This window comes from Plecotus auritus (genome assembly GCF_963455305.1).
Source record: "Plecotus auritus genome assembly, chromosome: 6".
Taxonomy (NCBI): Eukaryota; Metazoa; Chordata; class Mammalia; order Chiroptera; family Vespertilionidae; genus Plecotus; species Plecotus auritus.
This window is the reverse complement of record NC_137773.1, coordinates 168,128,901-168,146,700: the sequence shown is the minus strand read 5'-3', so window position 1 is coordinate 168,146,700 and position 17,800 is coordinate 168,128,901. Positions and strand designations below refer to the sequence as shown.

Genomic DNA, 17,800 nt, shown 5'->3' with positions numbered 1-17,800 from the left:
ACTTAGATGTATTTTGAAATTGCCAAGAATTAAGACAGGTATAGTTTTGAGGGAGTGCAAGACGGGAGCTAAAACAGTGAAGAGTGGGATGATGGCAATGATGAGGTGTAGTGAGTATAATTGGAAGAGATAAGATTAGGAGTTTTAGGGAAGTTAGAGGGGGAATAGTTTGGCAACAGCAAAAAAACTAAGAGGACACCCATTCCATTCTCAGGCCCAGCAATGGGAGGGCTGTGGGAGAAATGTAGGGCTGTAGGAGTACGTAGAGGGCTGCAGAGGAAGCAGGATCCTAGTAGAGCACTGTGGTAAAGGGAGTGCTCAGAGCAGAGATGGAGGACCAGGGGCATTGCTGATGGTAGAATGGTAATCCAGAGGGCACAGTGGAAGAGTTTCAGGCTTTGGGAAAGATTAGGAGGTAAAGACAGAGAAAGGGCTGTCAGAGCCTTTTGGGGAAGAGTGTAGGAGAGAGAAGTATGACCCTTTTTGAGATGAACATAAACAGAGTGTTGGGGATATTGAGATTAGTCTTGGTTCACTCAAGGCAGATAGTGGTGACCCTGTGTGTGTTGCAAGGGCAGAGGTGTCTCAGAAGCATGGTTTTAGTCCCAGTGCAGCGCTTGCCCGGACTTTCCCCGTTAGGGGAGTGGCGAACTTCTTCCCGGTGCTCAGGCTTCCCCTTGACTCCTGCTGATGGAGTCGAGGACACAGTTGGCGAGGCCATCTGGAACTCTGGGCATGCAGATTCACCTTGACCCCTGAAGGACGAAGAGGCTTGGGAGGCTTTGTCCCTTTGTCCCAGAGGCACCTCCCCTTGTGTGTGGAGGTGGGTAGACAGCTCTGAATTGTGCTTGTGTGATGTAAGAGTTGTAGGCATTTGGGGAAACATGACTGGTTTCCGAAGGAGGGAGACAGACTCGGGCACTGATGTTCTGACTTCTTGTTTCTCTCCTGTTTTTCCACTGTTCTTTTCGTCTTTTGCTTTACTTTTTAAAAGTTTCTCAACTTTATCTTCTTATACTTTCGTTGAGTTTCTGTTTCTGCAGTCATTTCAAAGATGCAGATATTTTCACTAATCTCAGGGGATATTGACAGGCTGGTTGGTTTGTTTTCTGCTGTCTACAGTTTGTTTCCTTCCAGATGCTCTTTTATGCATATTTATTTGGTCTTCAGGGTAAGAGTGGGGAACTAGAAAGCTGGTGGGCAGCTCTGAGGGAATGAGTGAGGCTTGTCCAAGCTTTTGTGAAGATTGATGTGGCTGGGTGTTTGGTTGGGAGCCTTGTGTGGAAAGGTTGGTCTTTTAGGCTAGTCAGAGCTCCAATGAGAGCCTCAGTCCTCTGCCTCAGGGTACAGCCCAGCTGTCTGCATTGTGGGACCTGATTGTGGTCTGGAAGCCTCAGAATCCAGTACATTTCTGTTCCCTTGATCTCCTTGTTTTCCACATGTGGCACTCCTTTCTCCACTGAGCCTTGCTTTTTTCCTCCAACCCAGAGTCCCTTTTAATTTTATTTTTTAGTTTCTTTATTTTTGCAAATTTTAAAACTTCAGCTTTATTAGGGTACTAGAGGCCCAGTGCATGAAAATTCATGCACTGGAGAGAGGGGCGTCCCTCAGCCCAGCCTGCCCCCTCTCACAGTCCAGGAGCCCTCAGGGGCGGGAGGTGACCTGGCGATCAGGGCAAGGCGACGCCCCATCACACCTTTGCTGCTGCCACTGCTGGCAGCGCAAGCCTCAGCCAGCTCTGGTTACCTGAGCCTTGGGAGGCCCTGGGCAGCTGGGCAGCCGCCATCCAAGGCTTGCCTGCACCTCAGGCCGGCACTGGGTGACTGAGGGGACTGGGCGCCGCCATCTTGTGGCTGTGGGCGCCATCATCTTTGAGGGCATGGCAGTCAATTAGCATAGTCCCTCCTTATTGGCTGTGGGCACTGCCATCTTTGAGGGCAGGGCAGTCACTTAACATATTCCCTCCTTATTGGCCGTGGATGCCGCCATCTTTTGCGATGGCGTGAGGGTCAATTAGCATATTCCCTCTTTATTAGATAGGATAATTGGTGTAGAATAGGCTGCACATAAAGTATACAAATGTGCATACCTATATTATTTTCCTAGGGCTGTCATAACAAATTACCACAAACTGGGTGGTTAGAACAATAGAAATGTATTGTCTCACAGTTCTGGAGATGAAAGGCCCAAGATCATGGTGTTAGCCCTGTGTTGGTTCCTCCTGAGGCCTGGAAGGGCCATCTGCCCCCTGCTTCTCTTCTGGCTCCTGGTGATTTGCTGGTCATCTTTGGCATTCCTTGGCTTATAGATAGCATTCTCGGTCTTCACATCATCTTCCCTCTGAATGTGTATCTCTTCAACTGGAATTCTTTTTATAAGGACACCAGCCATATTCGCTTAGGGGTCCTCCCTGTTGCAATATGAACTCATCTTAGTTTAACTCCGTGCATCTGCAATGGCTCTATTTCCAAATGAGGTCATATTCTGAGGATTTCAACTGATGAACTTGGGGAGTGACAGTATTCATAATGTGTCAAAGTTTCTGCACCCTTGGTAAACATTCCTTCCTGCACCCTCTTCCCTCCCCCTTTCCAAGCAACCGCTGATCTGCTTTCTGTCACTCTAGATGAGTTTGCACTTTCTGGAGTTTTAGACAATTGGAATACATTTTTCACATACTTATTTTGAGATTCAGCCATGTTGTTGCCTGTCAATTGTACTTTCCCCTTTTTTGCTGAGTGTAGATGTACCGCATTCCATTGTATAGATGTACCACAATTTGTTTATCCTCCTGTTGATGGACATTTGGATTATTTTTCATTTTGGCTATTATGAATAAGCTACTCTGAACATCCTTTATTAATGTATTTCTGTATATAGAAAATTTTCTAAATAAGAATATTTAACCTAACTCTAAAATAAAAGAAAAATATCTAACTGCCCATAGAATTTCCATTTTGAATAGAAGTAACAAATAATACTGAAAAGTGATGTTCCAAAACCCTACACAAATAATAAAATAGAGCTCTTTTATGGGTGCTGGTCCTGGTGCTCGCTCCTTTCGATGTTTGCTCACAGCTTCTCCTAGCACCGTTAGTAGTGTGTCCCCTTGGTGGGCACTCAAGGAAATTGCTCATGAATGATTTGTGTGGCTGACGAGGATCTGCCTCCTTTGACAAACTGGATCTTGCTGACGAGCCTTTGATTCCCCTGCAGGTTAGAAAACTGAAGCTGCAATTAGAGGAGGAGCGGCAGAAGTGCTCCAGGGGCGATGGCACAGCGGCTGGTGACCTGGCCGGGCTGCAGAACGGCTCGGACTTGCAGTTCATTGAAATGCAGAGTAAGTGCAGGGGGACGGGACAGGCCAGTCACAGTCTGTCTGGGCTGTGCCCTAGAAGCAGGATTGTAAACTGGCTGCCAGTGTCATGTAATTCACATTGCTCAAGAGGAGCTCTTACAGATTGGTTCGTCCTCAGGTTGTCCAGAAGAGCAATCAGAGCAGTAATGGAGCCGAACAGAAGCTTCTGCTCACCTGCAAGCTTCAGGGATGATGAGAGCACTTCCCTTCTAGGCAGAGTGGTTTGTAGGAGCATTTTGCAAATACTGACATCCTGACACTGTCCTCTTTCATACCCTTGTCAGCTTGAAGCTCCCCTGCAGCACCCTCCCCAATGTAGTGGAATTCAACTTGGAATAATTGGAGGGATATACTTAGAACTAACTCACACTACTATTGAGTAGTTTCAGAATTTTCTGTTTTCTTGTTAACTCTAATTTTTATTAGATGGAATTTAAAACAAGGCCACAATGTAAACCTACTCCGTTTACCTAAATTATTCCGTAGGGACTGTTCAGAAGCCATTCTTATGTAGATACTATATAATTCACCAGCTGGAAGACTTTTCTTTTTCCTATTCAAATAGCATTTCTGAGAACTTATCTTAAAATATTGGTTGTTCCATGGCTTTTTCACCTAAATATTCTGAATTAGGCCAAATAGAAAAGACCTCTTGGATTAAGGCTTATTGATACTGTTAATACCAACTTTTGAGGTTAGGGATACATCCTTTATTGGATATCAGTTACAACCCTTGTGATACTTCCTGGTGAACATTTTGTTCCTAAAATGTCATTTTGGCACGGAGGGTCGATGAGGACTGGGATGTGACAAGAGGTAGGCTGATTGGTTAGGACAGTGGTCGGCAAACTGCAGCTCGCGAGCCACATGCGGCTCTTTGGCCCCTTGAGTGTGGCTCTTCCACAAAATACCATGGCCTGGGCGAGTCTATTTTGAAGAAGTAGCGTTAGAAGAAGTTTAAGTTTAAAAAATTCAGCTCTCAAAAGAAAGTTCAATCGTTGTACTGTTGATATTTGGCTCTGTTGACTAATGAGTTTGCCGACCACTGGGTTAGGAGGCTGTGATGGTGAGCTGAACCACTATAATGGCTGTCAAGTCTTAGAGAGGGGACTGGAATAGATTTGGAAGAGATTGGCCTAAAGTAGCAAAATCTAAAGGAATCATCCTGAGGGGGAATGGGCTAGTCTTATGTGTGAATGAGTCCTGGTGTGGGTAGGTCGCAGGTATTTGCGGAAGGTGAGGAGAAGTACCACCTGCAGCTATACATGGAGGTGAGATGAGCAGGCTGGGCCTGGCTGGAAAAGACAAAAGCAGGCAGCACCCTTGCACCAGAAAACCAGGAAAGGGACGCTGTGACTCTTGGGTCTGGACAGTGCCTTGGCTGTAAAGCATGGTGTTGTGGAATGGAATTTCCAAACACAGATGAAATGGCTGAGACGACAGAGTTAGACTTTTGAAAACAGGAAGGAATGGGTGGTTTGGAGAGTGAGAAGGACACGGCACATTTTGATAACAAGTTGTGGGGGTGAAGAATTAGAAAACTAGATCGTGAAGCTTCTGTTTTAGAGCCCAGGAATAGGGATCGTTCTCTTTGACTCCCAGGGGTGGCTTTTTGGGAGAGGGTTTTATGACCCCATTACTTTTAAGGTGACAGTAACTGTCTACTTAGAACAGCTGTTTGCATTGAGGATATATAAGAAGTTATAACCTTAGCTATGTGGAACAGCACAAAAGTTCTTGAGTTAGGTAGATTATATTTGATTTTCTCCTATAAGCCTTATAATTCTTACCCTATAATCATTTCAGAGGGAGATTTTTATTAAATTTGGCTTGTTGGAGGGGTTTTTTTCTCCCCCGTCATTTATAAACTTATTAAATGATTTACTTCTTAGGTCAAATGTATAGCTACTGATTTATATAGCTCTACCCATACCACATTATCATATGTTATGGAAAAGCATTTCTTTCAGCAAATATTTATTAAGCATACACGGTGTGCAAAGCATTTGGCTAGATACAGAGGTGGATTCAACAAGGCTAGACAGGGCCTCTCTCCTTACAAATAAATGTTAAGAAAACATGATTACTATTATAAAAAAACATAGGCAAAAGGCAGCAAGAGAAGTTAGGGTTAATTTAGGAGAGTCATACAGGAGGTGAAAATTGAGCATAACCTTGGAGGTTGGTTAAGACTTAAATCGGGGGAGGGGAACAAGGGGCACTTGAGGTATGGGGGAGCAGAAGGACGGCGGTGGGAAGGTGCAGGGCTGGGGTCCGGGAAAGTGGAGGCCTAGTCCTGTGAGCACCGAGGCTCCCTGGGCCATAGGGCTGCAGAGAAGCTGGCTAACAGGGCTCCTTGCTCAACGCTCTACCTACACACATCATGGGGCGAAGAGTGAATTTTCCTCTAACTCCTGATCCCAGGGATACTGTTGTAACACAAGTGCTAGAGCTTCTGTAGTGTCCACAGTTCCAGGGGCTGGGTTGCCGGAGGTGCCATGGTCGCCCTGTGTGCATTTGTCTTGTCTTCTTAGACCGCACGGTCCTCTCCTGTGCTACAGAGGGCATCATTGCCTGGTGGGTCACACCTTCACCTCTCAGAGGTGACTGATTGTTCTCTTCTGTTCTAGGAGATGCTAATAGACAAATTAGTGAATACAAGTTTAAGCTTTCAAAAGCAGAACAGGATATAACCACCTTGGAGCAAAGTGTAAGTACTTCTAATGGTGCCAAATGATTTAAATTCCCCTAAAACACACCTGCCTCCTGCATCTAAAGGGCTAACCCATGGATGCCTTTGGGCTGCCTTTACACTGGGATCTCTGGAAAAGCTCTATATTAAAATGGGAAAGCCAGCAGAGAACATCTGGCAGGGCACATCCGCCTTCTGTTTCCTGTAAAAATACAGAAAACTGTAGCTGTAATTCTAGTTGTAGATATTTCATGAGAATTCAGAGATCATAGTTTATAACAAAATGCTTTATTGCACATTTCAAAAGGTCCAAAAACTTTTCCATTCAGTGAGTCTCCTTCTGTGATGTTACTTTGGCACTTAAACACTATGGTCATCATAAAACTTAACATGGGAAATTGGCCTATAATGACTCTACAGCTGTAATCCTTTGGGGACATTTATTTATAAATAGCATTTGGGTTCTGAGAGGACCTATGACTCACCCTAAGGGGACTTGTTAGTGTTAGATTACTTAGAGTTTTAATAACATTGCATTTCCATCTTGGCTGCAAAAAAGTGATGGCTCCTAGTTCTCAGTACCAGAGGCTGTGTTCTCACATTTACAGATTAGCCGGCTTGAGGGACAGGTGCTGAGATATAAGACTGCTGCTGAGAATGCCGAGAAAGTGGAAGATGAACTGAAAGCAGAAAAAAGGAAGCTACAACGAGAGGTACTTTTAATATGCTTTCTGGAAAACATTCCTAAAAGGAAAATATCCTTGGGAAGTAAATTCTTAGTTGTATAAGGAATTTAATCCTGGGTCCAATCTGAAGGAAACAGCAGTGGAGTCACTTACTCTTTTGTGTTGGTGTTTGACCCACACAGTGACTGCCATTTTATGTTTTGTTCAGTTACATAAGAAAAGGAATACTTTTATTTTTTAGATCAGGTCTATTTCTCCAACGTCTGTAGGTCCTGTCTGTGACTAATACTCAGTATCACTGTTTAGGAGTGGCTGATTGAAAAAAAAATTAGGCTGTGGGATCCTACGCAAGCCCATCAGTCAGCAGTGCGTCCACGTCCCGGAAAGTTGACCATAAGGTAGCACTTGGTTTTGTTTCTGACTCTGTGAAGTGACCACGTTCTCCTGTCTCTAGTTACGAACAGCACTGGACAAGATTGAGGAAGTGGAGATGACCAACAGCCACCTGGCCAAGCGGCTGGAGAAGATGAAGGCCAACAGGACAGCACTTCTGGCCCAGCAATAGGGAGGCCACCACCTGCCTGGGAGTTCTGGGCCCCACCCAGCGGGACTGACTTCTGCCATTGACAAACCCCTCTCAGTACTGTTTGAGTTGTGTCGTTAATATAGCCACCCTTGTATTTTATAATTTATGAGAGAATGAAATAGGTTTGAATCTTCATGAATGAACACTTTGGATTTTGTTTGTAGTTTAATTCTAGACTAAGAACTGGTCCATGCTATTTTTATTTTGGTTTTTTATTTCCGTAATTTTAGCATCAAGTTTACTCACCATTTGCCCCAGCTGCCTCAGTGACTGGGCACTCGGAGGCCTCGGCCCGGGCGTTGGAGGACAGCGATTCTGAGTGCTCACTGAGCTACTTGCCAGAGACCTCAGAGAAAACACAAGTGCCTTCTCCTCAGTGCAATTCAGACTTCAGTGATCTCCAGTGGTCAGACATGTACCCTCATGTCCGATAGCGTTTATATTTTAGTGAAAAACAAGTTCACAGGTGGGAATATATGTTTCACTAAAATTTGTATGTTTGGAGAAAAAAGCCTTTTTTGTAAAATATTTAAATTTATATAAGAAAATGTTAGAAAAAGATATGGGGAGTGTATATAAAACTTGCTTTATTGCATGGGGCAGGGAAATCCAAGGCCTAATACTCTTAAAGTAAGAGTAGGGTCCTTAGTCTTCAACATCAACTGTGCTGTATCTTTTAAGGTATTTCATCTGCTGCTTCTTTGTGGAATGAAACCTCAGACAAACCCAATTTGGGGGGGTGCGGGGGGGAAACAGGCAGGTGGGACATCTGCCTGGAGAGTCTATTAAACACACCCTTTGGCTGACTACAATTGGCTACTGACACATTCATTTTGTTAGAGGAGCCTTTAAAACAAATCATGGCAACCGTGCCTTATCTTGCCCCTCTTCTTTTCTCTCCTTCCTAAGAAAAACTCTGAAATGTAGAACTTTGTCTTTTTAAAAGAACTTCAGTTTCATTTTTAAAGGTACCCAGTTCAAGAGGTTTCTATCATCGAGTGTAGCCATTTTATAGGATTTGTGATTCTCTTGCTCTCAGAACCAAGGTGGTTTTATGGAAATGATTACTGCATCTTCAGTGTGTTTACACAAAAAGGTATTGGGGAAAGTCTAATGAATCCAGGCCACATGAGAATCAAATCAGACCTGAAACTAGATAATAAAGGGTACTCAGATGTGAAGACATTATTGTTTAGAGTAATTAGCCCTTTATTTTTAAAATAGGAAACCGGTCTCCTGAACTGAGAGGATTTCCTAGTTGGTGAGGGATGTTCTCAAAAGCAGATTTATCGGAGAATTCCACAGCTGGAACTAACAGACAAGGCCCAGCTCTTGCAGTCTTGGAAACAAACTGTGTGGTCCAACTCTTCCTCTTTACCACAGCCACTCAGCCTGTGTGCCTCCCAGGCTCATGGACTCTCATGAGGCATCTAGGCCATTTTTCTATTAAGCTGACCTTCCGTAAGAAGAGCTGGGGACCTGACCTCTGAGATGCCCGAGTCTACTTTATGGAAGTCCCAAGTGTTAAACTTGATCTGCCATTCATCTTTTCCACATGGAATGGCTCCACTTCTTCATAAGATCATTTTCTGTTCTTTCTAACAGAATTTTCTTCATTGAGTCTTGTAATATGGATTTTACCTAAAAAATAATAGGCATTCTTCCTCCCTGTGGGGACTGCACATTTCTATTCATGCAGGTTAATATTAAAGTAGCTTATTTTAATGCACTTACAGTTTGTATTTTTACATCATCCTTCAAACAAGAATACCTAGAACTTTAATCATCTTAAGCTAGTAGTAGTCCTAGCCATTAAGAAAGTGGGCTTCCTTAAGAATTCATACCAGTTATAGTATGAATAGTACTCCTGGATAAGGAGTACTTTTTTCTCTCAAGCTTTTTTAAAATTAAGAGTCAATTAGTCAGTCTTTGGTTATTGAAGGTACTAATAGATTATCAATTCAGCTTTCTCAATAGACTGTCACCAGAGCCTTTTATATATTTAGGACCTTTTTTAAAGGCACCTGAACTAACATAATATCTATCACCTGATATTATAAAGAATCAAATCAAAGCATGATCTATGAAATCTTCAAGGCCTCTTTAGAATTCTTAGCAGATGTCCAGGAGGCTTTCAAATTGCTTTTGAGAGTCTTTAACACTACCAGGTATATACTAGGTGAAAATCAGTATAGAGAAACTTTAAAGTGTAATGAAATTAAATAAGAACTCTTAGGACACATCTGACAGTTTATTTATAGTCGATTCACCAAGCATGAGGAGTGCTACTATCTTGAAGGCAAATGTGAGTCTTCAACCTTAGGACCTACCGCATCAGGGTACAGAGGAAGAACAGCACACCCCGTGTCCATAAGTGACCGTATTTAACATCTCTCAAAGACTTTGTACAGATCGGGCAGGTTAGCAAGCTGCAGGACATTCCCATCTTCTGTGAAATGCTTGGGAGGCAGGAGGTGTGAGCGGAAGGCTTTATAGACAACGTGTTCCACAGTCCACTTCCAGGGGTTTGGAGCGGCGCCAGGCGCTTCAATCTGGAAAAGACGTTAGGTGTCATGTCTCCCCGTTTGCATCCCGGTACATACTGGCTTCCTAGCTGACATGCACCAGAACAGCAGTCTTGTTTCTTTATAGTGGGCTGTTACCTGATACTCGTGAAGCATGTATGCCCGCCTCTCAGATCCTATAGGTCTGAACCTCTGTTTCCATTCAGGGGGAATGTGTTACTGTGGCAGGTTCTAGCATAATGTCTGATCCTGACTATGCTGTTTGGGCAGCAATAGTAGAAAGTAGATTTCTAATTCACCACTAAATTTGGGGGTCTTAATGTAGCCCTGTTTTCCTAGAAGCTCCACAGAGAATGAAACTAAATATAATGGGGATTATGTTGCTCCATCCTCCCTTCCTACTGAGCCAAAACTATTTCATGTACAAGGAAATGTTTTCTCATCCATCCTTCATTGAAGTACGTTTTTCCAATCCAATGAGATACTCAGCAGAGTTTGGTAAATGTGCTACCTTACCTCCTTCACTGCAATGAGGTATTTATTCCCTTGGGGCTTTGGCAACAGGACTGAATCACTACTCAACACCTATAGGCTTGGAACCCTTGAGCATGCCAACTGTCCCTTAGTTTCCTCCCTATGAACCTGGAGTGTGTGGCTTCACCTGAGGACGACTGTAAGTAATCACCGAGGATGGTCATGTACCATGTAAAACTGCTGCCCTACCCTTGATTCTTAGACCATTTCAACCCCACTGCCCCCACCCACCCAACCTCTCTGAAATAGCTGCTAATTGAAAAGCATTGTGACCTGACTGGAAAAAGTGACACAGAAACGTGAGGCACCTCGGCCATTTTTCTGTTAAGCTGACCTCCCGTAAGAAGAGCTAGGGACCTGACCTCAATACAGCCTTGCTTTCCTGGCAAAGCAGCGGTCAGATGTAGAGTAAGGCAAACGCTAAAAGAGACTGGGGAGGCTGGTCCAGAATCTGCTAACAATGGGGGATATGGACCCGCTTACCCTGGACAATCTAACTCAACCTCCCATCTCTCACTGTGTTGGCTGTGATTTTATATTTCACAGGGAGATCACTCTGGAGGTACCTTCTAGGCCACAGAAGAGAATAAAATTCACGAATAAAAGCTGACCATTGTGCCCTTATGTACAACGAAATCCTAGGAATTTAGAGATGAGCAACTTTCCTCTCCTAAAGGTGGTATGAGGGCCCATCCCAGTCCTGGGCTGCCAGCAGCATCACCACAGTACCTGTTGGCCTGAGAGGGTCGACTCCTCGGATATATACTGCTTCCGGATGGAGTAAAACATAGCACATTCTTTACTGAGGCTTTCAAAACATTCCTTTTCTTCGTCCCAGTTCACCTGGCCCAAAGAGAATTCAATACCTCAACATCAGTATGTGCTTTAAACATACTTCATTGTTAAATGGAGATCACCGGTCTCCTGAAAATGAATGCGACTTTTTAGACATTAAAGCCATAAATTGGAACTGCTGAATACTGCTGGAGTCAGCGAGGAGAAGGGAGCCTTTAGCTATTTCACCCTTTCCATCTTCAGCATTCCGAATGCAGGTGGGCCCTGTGCCCTCCCCCCCAGCACACCCTCACGTGCCCACCTACTTTAGAACTGGCTCAATCACTTGCCTCAGTGGCTAGTCGAAGAATGAAGATCGGCAGACCCTCTAACGGGGGCACATAGTTGTCGATCAGAAGGGGTAATCCAATCAGGTTCCCGTCCTGCTTGGGGAAAAAAAGGCCAGGACAGGGAGAAAAGAAGTAATGCTATTACCGTGTGATTTAAACAAATGCCATCTCCCCAGAGCTTCCTCCAGGTCTTGTCCTCACATCTGTGATTCTGGTGACCATGTACTTGACTGGGCTGGGCACGGGGGCCAGGAGATCTAAACACTTAAAAGAGAGCTTTCTGTCCTGACATGTAGCAAAACAACCTTTTCTTTGGATCAACCAAAGAACATATCAAGAAGCAGAGTCCCAAAGATCAAGGGGAAAGAGGAAGAAACGGAGAGCAGGTGGCTGGTTCACTGGCCTGCAGGGACTGGGACGCACCTCCCTCATGTCAGGGCCCTTCACCCTGGGAACAGGAATGGCCATGAATGAATGAAAAAAACTTGTCTAACCTAGAAATGTAAATTCCCAGTCTCAACCTGATTTTGGACCAACTACAAAACTTGACTCGTCTGACAAATACTACAGAGGCGTAAATATAGCCATCACGCACCTCGTCAATTTCCAAAGAGAAGTAGTCTGCAAGCATCTCAGTCTTCCTTTTCAGGAACTCAACAATGTATTCGGCAAGTCCTTCTTTGGGACCATCTTCCTCTGTCCAGCCACTCTCGGGACTGTCTAAAGCGAGCATGGCGAGGTCAAAGAGCGGGGCTGGCTCCTAGAAAGGAGCAAGAACAGGAAGGAGCAAGTGTGAGCACATCCAAATGAAGCGCGAATTCCCACAAAACCAAGATCACAACAGGAGGTGAGAACCCACAAATCTAACACTCATTCCCAAGAAAACAACATTCACAATAAAACCTCTTCCTCCTCCTCCATGGCCATTTCAACAGAGATGTGACATATAAACAGCCTCCTGAACAGGTGGGCAGGGTGAGGTGATGAGGAGGCACTTTCCTTCTGTGTAGCTTTAAGGACACCACTTCTGTATTTCTTGCAAATCACTAGGTAAATTGTTTCTTTCTACTGCCTTACCCATAACTGAAGCTATGGGGAGGGTGAATTAGTTAAATCAAATGACATTTCAGGTCAATCACCTGATTAGGAAGACTGAAATCTACCGTTAAAAATAAAACGCCTCGCTGAAACCGGTTTGGCTCAGTGGATAGAGCGTCGGCCTGCGGACTCAAGGGTCCCGGGTTTGATTCCGGTCAAGGGCATGTACCTTGGTTGCGGGCACATCCCCAGTGGGAGGTGTGCAGGAGGCAGCTGATCGATGTTTCTCTGTCATCGATGTTTCTAGCTCTCTATCCCTCTCCCTTCCTCTCTGTAAAATATCAATAAAATATATTAAAAAAATAAAATAAAACGCCTCAATTTTCCTCCATTTCTCCCTTTCTGATGTTACTGTGGTCATACATTTTCCTCTTACATGTTATAAACCCACAGTGCACTGCTCTCATTTTTACATAACAATAGAGGACTCAATCAAAAGGACCTAACAATCCTAAATGTTTATACATTCAATAATTGCTTTAAAATATAAAGGATAAAACTAACAGAACTACAAAGAGAAACAGACAAATTCACAATTACAATTAGAGGTTTCAATGCCCCTTTCTCAATAAATGGCAGAACAAGTAGACAAAGCCACCATACAAAAGATTTGAGCATCACCATCAACTTGATGTACATGCCCTTTTAAGGAACATTCTACTCAATAATACAAATTCTTTTCAAATGTACATGGAACATTTACTAACATAGGTCATATACTGGGCCATAAAAGATCTCATTAAATAAAGATCAGAACAAATGTCAATGAAATAAAAATCAAAAAAAGAGAAAAGTTAAACCAAAAGTAAGGTATTTGAGATAAATAAAATTGAAAAAGAATAAAAAATACGAACAACTTCATGCCAATAAATTAAAAAACTTAAACTGACAAGTTCCTTTGCTATATATAAAGCAAAAAACAATTGGAATTTCTTAAAAATGCCATTTATAATAGCGTCAAAAGATGTGAAATACTAAGGGATAAATCTAACAAAAGATTTCCTCCCCAATAAAAATTCTAGAAGGCTTTTTTATGTTTAGAGTATGTCACATGTAGAAAGAAGATATGAAACTACATAGATATGTAGTATGATTTTTAAGTCTAAAATTAGGCAATGAAAATATCCTGGAAGAAATGACTAAAATTGTCATTTGGGGTTGTGTTTAGGTCATAGGCTTTAGAGAATGTTTATTTCTATTTTTATCTCCAAATTTTCTTAAGTAGATATATTAATTTCTATACTAATAAACATTTGTTTAAGTTGGCTACCAAATTACTGTTCTTTGTATAAATCTGTATTATAATTGAAGATACCTCCATATGCAAATTGTACAATACAAAAACTCTTCTAATCATGTTTAGAAAAATTTACCACATTACAATTAAGATATTAAGGTAAAGGTATTTTCAGAAATGACCAGATGTTGAAATTTCAGGAATGAGAAGCAGGAAAAAAACTTACCGATAACCTCAGGACACCAAAATTGGCAAAATCATATATGAGTATCTGGTAGAACAGTTCTTCACTGCAAATAAAAATGAAGTGACTTTAAGGAAAAGCTGAATCCATGCTTGAGAGCCAAGCAGTAGGGACAAAAGGAGAACTAGCCCTTGAAACCTGGCTGGGACCCAGGTGGTTCTGCCTGGCTGGGGAACCTTCGTAACCATCTACCAAGGTCTCCTTTTCCTCCGGAGCTGGGATTCCAACGTGTGCTGCGGCCAGGGCTTTGGCAGGCCAGTTGGCCGGCGGGCCTCCACACAGGTCCAAACACTAAAACTAAGCCTGGCTTCTATCACCCGTGCCGTCCCCATTCTGACACCCTGGGCTTGTATCTGAAATCAAAGAACCTGAACACACGTGTGATCTGGAGCCTGGGGAATCATGCACTTAGATATGCTGGAAAAGGACAAACAGGGGAGTAAAATTCCCAGCAAATTAGTAAGAGCCAGGCCTCTGGACAAGCCCAACAAGCTGCTGCCAGCAAAGACGAGCTGAAGAGCGCTGCACCCGAGGGTTTCCACGCCCAGAGGAATGAGTTCCGATATCGAGGAGGAGTGTGGCCCACAGTGAGCTCTGGACTGGGGCGGTTTCTAGGTTACGGGCACCAGACCTCATGTGGCAGCTCCAAGCAACATACAGTGGCCGCCCCACTCACAGGGCCAAGCCGCATTGTGAGACCACAGCAGGCTTGGTGGGAAAGAGCCCCACAGTGGACAAGTGATGCCGGGTAGCAGAAGGTGGCAGCACCCTCCCATCTGTACTACCGATATGACAACTATTTAAACAGTTCCAGACTCAACAGGAGCTCATCCATCAAGGTCCCTGGAAACAATCCATATAGATGTTGCTGGCTATGCATTGAGCAAATGGCTCTGCTGGGATCGTGCCCTCTGTGCTCAACGCCCTGGCTTGTTTGGTGGTTACTGCAGCCTTCGCTACGTTACCAGAGCTGGAAGAATGGAGCCATCCGGCCTGCTTTCGTTTAAATCCTCCATCACAGCAGATGCCAGACTTCTCTTCCAGCACTGCCTTCAACACCTGGGTCACAGCAGCCAACATTCAGAGGGCTACCAAACACCAGGTTTCTCGTGTCATTTCTTAGACACAAACCCCTGCAAGTTCCTTCCAATTTACAGATGAGAAGTCTGTGACGAAGTGTTGAAGAAACCTGCCCACCGTCACATCAGCGGTAAATGGCTGAGCCTGGATTTGAAGCCACGTCTGTCTGACTTCAGAGCCTGGGCCTTTCCAACTACGCCAAGCTGCTGCTCTCCCTGGCGTTTTGCGCCTGCGCCTCCAGGACCTTTCTCCTAGTAGCTCTGCTCTTTTCCCTGCTCACCGACGTACCTCAGCTTGGTGGTGTTGAGAAGGTACAACTTGGTCTGGTGCTGTGCCAGGGCCCACTGCGGATTCACACAGCCCACAAAGGAGTGGTTGTGTAGCATCTCCTGCAGGGCTGGAAAACAGAACACGGGTAAGTGGTGCCATCCCACCAGCACCACCGCAGTCCAAAGCACCAGGCCCGAACGAGAGACAGGTAAGTCGAGATGCCCGAACTGAACCTCTTGCTGAAAACGAACACAAACGAGGAATAAAACGAATAACTAATCTTTCAGAATGCAACGCGGAATTGCCAACGGATTCAGGAATAATCAAAGCTCACAATCTGAGACAGCAGGAAGCAGAGAAGTGACGAGAGCCCCGAGGCCACTTCATTCAAAGACACCAGAGGGTCCCCGTGAATAGGCCCTGAGGTGTGGAGAAAGGAGGACAGAAGCTTAACAGGAGGTCACTTCCCCAACACATGAGGCTGAGACCCCAAAGGCTGCACCCGCGTGTGAAGGAAAAGAAGTACCAGCATGTCTCAAAGGACAGTAAGCAAAGGTGCCCATTGCCTCAAGCCTTGGTGTTGGGAGTAAAGAAAAAATTACATCCCTGAGAATTTATAGCCATAAGCTGGTCCTCACAAAGCAGGTTATGGAAAACCTCACGTGCAGGTTTTAGTGTAAAGAGATTCCAGGGCTGACTATTCTTCCAGGTCCCTGACAGAATCAAATGCACATTTCTCTGGGGAAATCCATCTCCAATACAGGCTTCAAATAGTTTCTCACAGATAAAGAAACAGGAACTAGCAGTCAGGAGTTACAAAATTCAAAGAATTAGAATCCGGAAGAAATCACAGAATTCTGCCTGCAAAGGTTTCAGAGACTGGAAACATCAGCAAAGAAGATAAGTAAGTTCAGTAAAGAGGTATTAGAACAGAGGAAGCAGGAGTATCAAAATGATCAAGGAGATTTCCAAAAGACTAAATAAAATTTCTAAAAATAAAACATAATTGAAATTAAAAATCAAAACAGACTTAAGAACAGATTAGACAAAGTTGGCAAGGTAATTAACTAGAAAGCCAATTTGAAGACATTATCTAGAATGCAGCACAGAGAGACAAAGAGGTAGAAAACAGAAGGGATGCAAGACACCAAGTCTCAGCTCCACAAGGCCCAACAAAACCCACACCTGGCACACGGAGAGGTTGAGAAAGATACCAAGAGCACTCAGAGACAAAAGAGGGATTACCCAGAAAGTAATCAAATGTAAGACTAACAGCTGAATTTTCAACAGCAACACGAGAAGCCAAAAAATGATAGAATAACACCTTCAATGCCCTAAAAAAATCACTATAATCCTGAATTTTAAACCAAGCAAAACACAAACCACCTTTTCAAAAGAAGAATGAATTAGACAAAGCAAAGCTCCGTTTGCCCAAGGCCCCACTGAAGGATGTGCTTAGGGCAGACTATAAAGGTCAGAGAAAGAATTATGAGCAAATAGTATTTGCTAAATCCAAACACGCTGACAATAACATGAATCCAACGCCATATACCAAAGATGAGTTCCAGATGGAATGAGATTTAGGTATAAGCATTTTAGGAGAATATATATTTAATTATCTCAGAATTAGGAATAATTTCCTACATAAGATAAAAGAGCCAATCTGTAAAGCACAATTCATAAAATCTGTCTACATTTAATCTATGAATTTCTGTTCATGAAAGAAGTGTTCATAAGAAAAAAATACCAGATGAGTCCTGAACGGGGGGAAGATATTTCCATGTATCTGATTACTACCTAGAATATATAAAGGACTCCTAAAATCAGAAAAGACCAAAAACCCAACAGAAAAATGGGTCAGAGACCAAACAGGCCTAACAGAGGAGGAAATATACTTACTCAACCTCATCAGTAACTAAGGAAACGTAAATAAAATCCACCATCAGATACCAGATCAGACACTGGAGGAAAAGCAGAGCAAATGCAACTTCTGCACATGGTTGGTGGGACTGTACATTCATCCAACCCCTTTGGAAAACGACTGTCTTTCACGGCCCGGCAGTAACTCTCCTAAGCATATGCCCTGCAGCAGAGCTTCCCAACCAGTGTGCCAAGTGCTGGGCCCTCTCAGGAGTGGAAAAAGGGATGGGGTGTGAGAGGCAAAGGGGAGGCCATGTGAGTCCTCTGATGAATGAACAAGCATGCAGCATAGTCATGAAGTGGAATCCATTACACAGCCAAAGTAAGCCAGAGCATACGTAACAAGATGCATGAATTTTAGGAACATATGTCTATAGATATATTTCTACCATGAAAATACAGTATAAGTGTTTATATAAAGCTTAAAACTTATAAAAGTAGGTTTT

At 43.6% G+C, this 17,800-nt stretch overlaps 2 protein-coding genes across 12 annotated transcripts in view; one reads left to right on the top strand and one right to left on the bottom strand.

Annotated features, from left to right (window-relative positions):
• LRRFIP2 (LRR binding FLII interacting protein 2) overlaps window positions 1–7,457 on the top strand; it is a 103,863-nt gene extending 96,406 nt beyond the window's left edge. For all 9 annotated transcript variants that reach the window (XM_080674632.1, XM_080674630.1, XM_080674634.1 and 6 more), the window contains 4 exons: window positions 3,217–3,340; window positions 5,989–6,068; window positions 6,659–6,763; window positions 7,191–7,457. In XM_080674632.1, coding sequence (XP_080530758.1) covers window positions 3,217–3,340; window positions 5,989–6,068; window positions 6,659–6,763; window positions 7,191–7,301 — 420 coding nt within the window. In that variant the 3' untranslated portion in view covers window positions 7,302–7,457. The remainder of the gene's footprint in view (window positions 1–3,216; window positions 3,341–5,988; window positions 6,069–6,658; window positions 6,764–7,190) is intronic.
• Window positions 7,458–8,517: 1,060 nt separating this feature from the next.
• MLH1 (mutL homolog 1) overlaps window positions 8,518–17,800 on the bottom strand; it is a 38,132-nt gene continuing 28,849 nt past the window's right edge. For 2 of the 3 annotated variants that reach the window (XM_080674624.1, XM_080674625.1), the window contains 6 exons: window positions 15,453–15,561; window positions 14,067–14,130; window positions 12,101–12,265; window positions 11,506–11,598; window positions 11,111–11,224; window positions 9,557–9,874 (listed from right to left, as the gene is read on the bottom strand). In XM_080674624.1, the coding sequence (XP_080530750.1) occupies window positions 9,707–9,874; window positions 11,111–11,224; window positions 11,506–11,598; window positions 12,101–12,265; window positions 14,067–14,130; window positions 15,453–15,561 (713 nt within the window). In that variant the 3' untranslated portion in view covers window positions 9,557–9,706. Of the gene's footprint in view, window positions 9,875–11,110; window positions 11,225–11,505; window positions 11,599–12,100; window positions 12,266–14,066; window positions 14,131–15,452; window positions 15,562–17,800 lie in introns of all 3 variants that reach the window. The other variant, XM_080674623.1, reaches the window with a different exon arrangement.